General features: G+C 34.3%; 1 protein-coding gene across 3 annotated transcripts in view; it reads left to right on the top strand.

The window, feature by feature from the left end:
- The window catches only part of azin1a (antizyme inhibitor 1a), a 15828-nt gene that overhangs the window by 5692 nt on the left and 7247 nt on the right, over window positions 1–2889 (top strand). For all 3 annotated transcript variants that reach the window (XM_015060113.1, XM_015060111.1, XM_015060112.1), the window contains exons 3-5: window positions 884–1094; window positions 1716–1889; window positions 2033–2205. In XM_015060113.1, the coding sequence (XP_014915599.1) occupies window positions 993–1094; window positions 1716–1889; window positions 2033–2205 (449 nt within the window). In that variant the 5' untranslated portion in view covers window positions 884–992. The remainder of the gene's footprint in view (window positions 1–883; window positions 1095–1715; window positions 1890–2032; window positions 2206–2889) is intronic.

The following is a 2889-nucleotide window of genomic DNA, read 5'->3' as shown; positions in this document are numbered from 1 at the left end:
GCATTTTTGGCCTCTTATCAGAAGAATCACAAAAAAGATTTTTTCCCCCCACTCACCTTTTTTTTTTTTTTTTTTTTTTTTTTTTTTTTTACAGAGTGTATCTCAGTTGGAAGGCTACTTCTGTTCAGCCTCTGTATCTAAAAAGCTGTCCCACATAAATTGCAGAATGGTTATATTTAGATTCAAACCTCTTAGATGTATTTTTGGTTTTTTGCTGTAAAAAAAAAAAAAACATTGCACATTTTGTTTTCCAGCTACAGACTTTCTAATTACACTTAAATATTCCCTTTGCTTCTTTAATATTTTTGCTACAAAGACAATGAAGTGCAAGCTAACTTGTGTCAGCAGAAACCTTTAATGTCATATTTGCTGTTTAAAAATGTACTGAACAGACAACAGAATAGACATTACAGGTCACAGTTAACAATAGTTACCTCACCTTCACCAACATAGCAACTTTATCGCAATATTTGGCAACTTTTCCAGCAGAACAATTATTATCGGGCAAAATCTTTCAGGTTTTTGAAAGATCAGTGGGTTCATAGTTATTGAAATTTATTTTATTAGCCTAAGTAACACTTTTTTTTTATTAATGTGATATAAGCAAATCAAATTAAGATTAGGTGAACATACACAGAAAGAAAACAAAATGTGCGCCCAAAAAAAGGAAAGGGGGGGAAAAAAAAGTCCAGTACAGTCTTTTGTAATACGGAGTGTTTTTTCTGTTGATATTGTAGAGGAAAAATAATAATGATAATAAAGGGAAACAAATACCAATAATAAAGGGGGAAAATGAATGTTTAATGAAGTTACTAATAGAGATTTATGTTACATTAATGTTTTGAAAAGTTCCCAGCAGATTTTGACTTTTTTTCCTCCACAGTTTGTTGTGTAAATCTAGGACCCCGGGGGCTCGACGTGCAGCCACAAAAACCTCTCTTGACCAGCTCCATTCTTTATGCCTGTCGGATCAGAAGACAAAGATCCAGAGGATGAAAGGCATCACAGATGAACCGCAGTATTCTGTCAGCTTACTGGACGGAGGCACTGCCCTAAGTGATGTGATTAATCATCACATTGAAGAACAAACACTGGTGAATGATCTCCACCTTCACTAAATATGACTTTGGAAAGTTTTTTGTTAGATTCAGGGCTGTTACTGTGTTATAGTCTGTTGGTTTACACCTTTTCCAAACTTACCAAAGTGAACGTGAACTGACTGGTGCTCGGCCTGCCACCATAACAAATTTTGCTTGACAATAAACTGTTCCAGACGTGATTGCGATGAACATATATTGTTGTATATTGTATATTGTTGTTTTGAGACCATTTTCAAGTATTGTAATAATAATTGCATAATAATGCAAGGAAATTTTCTTAAAATTCAATAAGCTTTAAATTCTGGTGAAAGTTTAACACTGGAATGGTAAGATATTTAAAAAATCCAAAATAAATGAACAAAAAGAACAAATAAAATGACTTATAAAGTCTGTGTAAACAAAACTGTCCTTCAAAAAATGGCTATTTGAGAGCAAAGCAAACAGACTGAAGTCTTTTGTCTTCCAATTTTTTGTATAAAGAGAAAACAATAAATCACACTAATGGAAATGATTGAGTTTGTGTTAAGTTATCTTGCGATTAATTGATTTATTATTGCATCAGGGCTAGTTGGTACATCTTAATCTCATTCATATTTCTGCTCTTGCTCTCTGCAGTCTGAGAAGAGTGCTTTCTTTGTCGCTGACCTGGGAGTGATCATGCGGCAGCACGTTCGCTGGCGAACTCACATGCCCCAAATTCGTCCTTACTATGCTGTTAGATGCAACAGCAGCCCAGCAGTGATTGAGGTTCTTGCTGCCCTTGGCTCCGGGTTCACGTGCTCCAACAAGGTAATGCTCACACCTTACAGGGGTTCTGCTGTCTATCGGTTTGGTACAATGGGGCATGAAGCGTTTCATTTTAGCAGAGCGTCAAGATGCCTGCGTTGCTTCTTTCTCTGCTAATGTAACACAGGCCTGTTTCTGAATTCCAGTCTGAACTTGAGCTCGTGCAGAGCCATGGGATTCCCTCCGAAGACATCATCTACAGTGGCGTTTGCAAACAAGTCTCCCACATAAAATACACAGCTAAAAACGGCATCGACCTCCTTGTGTGTGATAACGAAGCAGAGCTGCGCAAGATTTCTCGCTGCCACCCTAATGCCAAGTAAGTCAGTGCTGTATGTGTTTTCAGTCAGTGGACAGATGCACTTTGATGAGGAAATTAGCTTTATGAGATTCTAAAATAAGATTTTTATATTAGATTGTATTATTGAATTATCATTCTATCTAGCCTTCCATGAGCATTATTTTTTTATATTAGAAGTTGATGTGATTAGACAATAATAAAATCATTAATGAATTGACATTTTGAGCTAACTTCTTAGCGTCATTTAGTTTTACTCATTGAGACTAAAATGAGTTTCTAAAATCCTGCCATGGCCTCCAAGAGGTTCCAAGCTTAAAAAGGTAAAACTTCACTGTATTACGTCACGTTATGTTACAATGATATCTTATTTACAGAGACCTCATAATCCATTTTATTTTTTTTATTTTGGTTGTGTGTGATGTTTTTTTTTCTTTTTCTTTTTCTTTATTATTTTTGGTTGTTGTTTTATTTTGGATATTTAAAATTTCTTCCAGTTTCCATGTTAAGTGTTGTCTACAAAATTAGTTTATTAATCTTTGGAAGGCTGAATTTGTATTATTAGGACATTATTATAGGACATTGACAATGGCCTAAGTCTTTTTTTTTTTTTTTTTGGCCAAAACTGATTTTGGCCAAAAAAAAAAAAAAAAATAAAAATAATTTTTTTTTTTTTTTTTTTTTTAAAAACTTATTTTTTTTTTT

This window comes from Poecilia latipinna, unplaced genomic scaffold, assembly GCF_001443285.1.
Source record: "Poecilia latipinna isolate Pla-1442-1.1 unplaced genomic scaffold, P_latipinna-1.0 Scaffold1687, whole genome shotgun sequence".
In the NCBI taxonomy this organism is placed as follows: domain Eukaryota; kingdom Metazoa; phylum Chordata; class Actinopteri; order Cyprinodontiformes; family Poeciliidae; genus Poecilia; species Poecilia latipinna.
The sequence above is the reverse complement of the archived record's forward strand: the minus strand, read 5'-3'. Positions and strand labels throughout refer to the sequence as shown.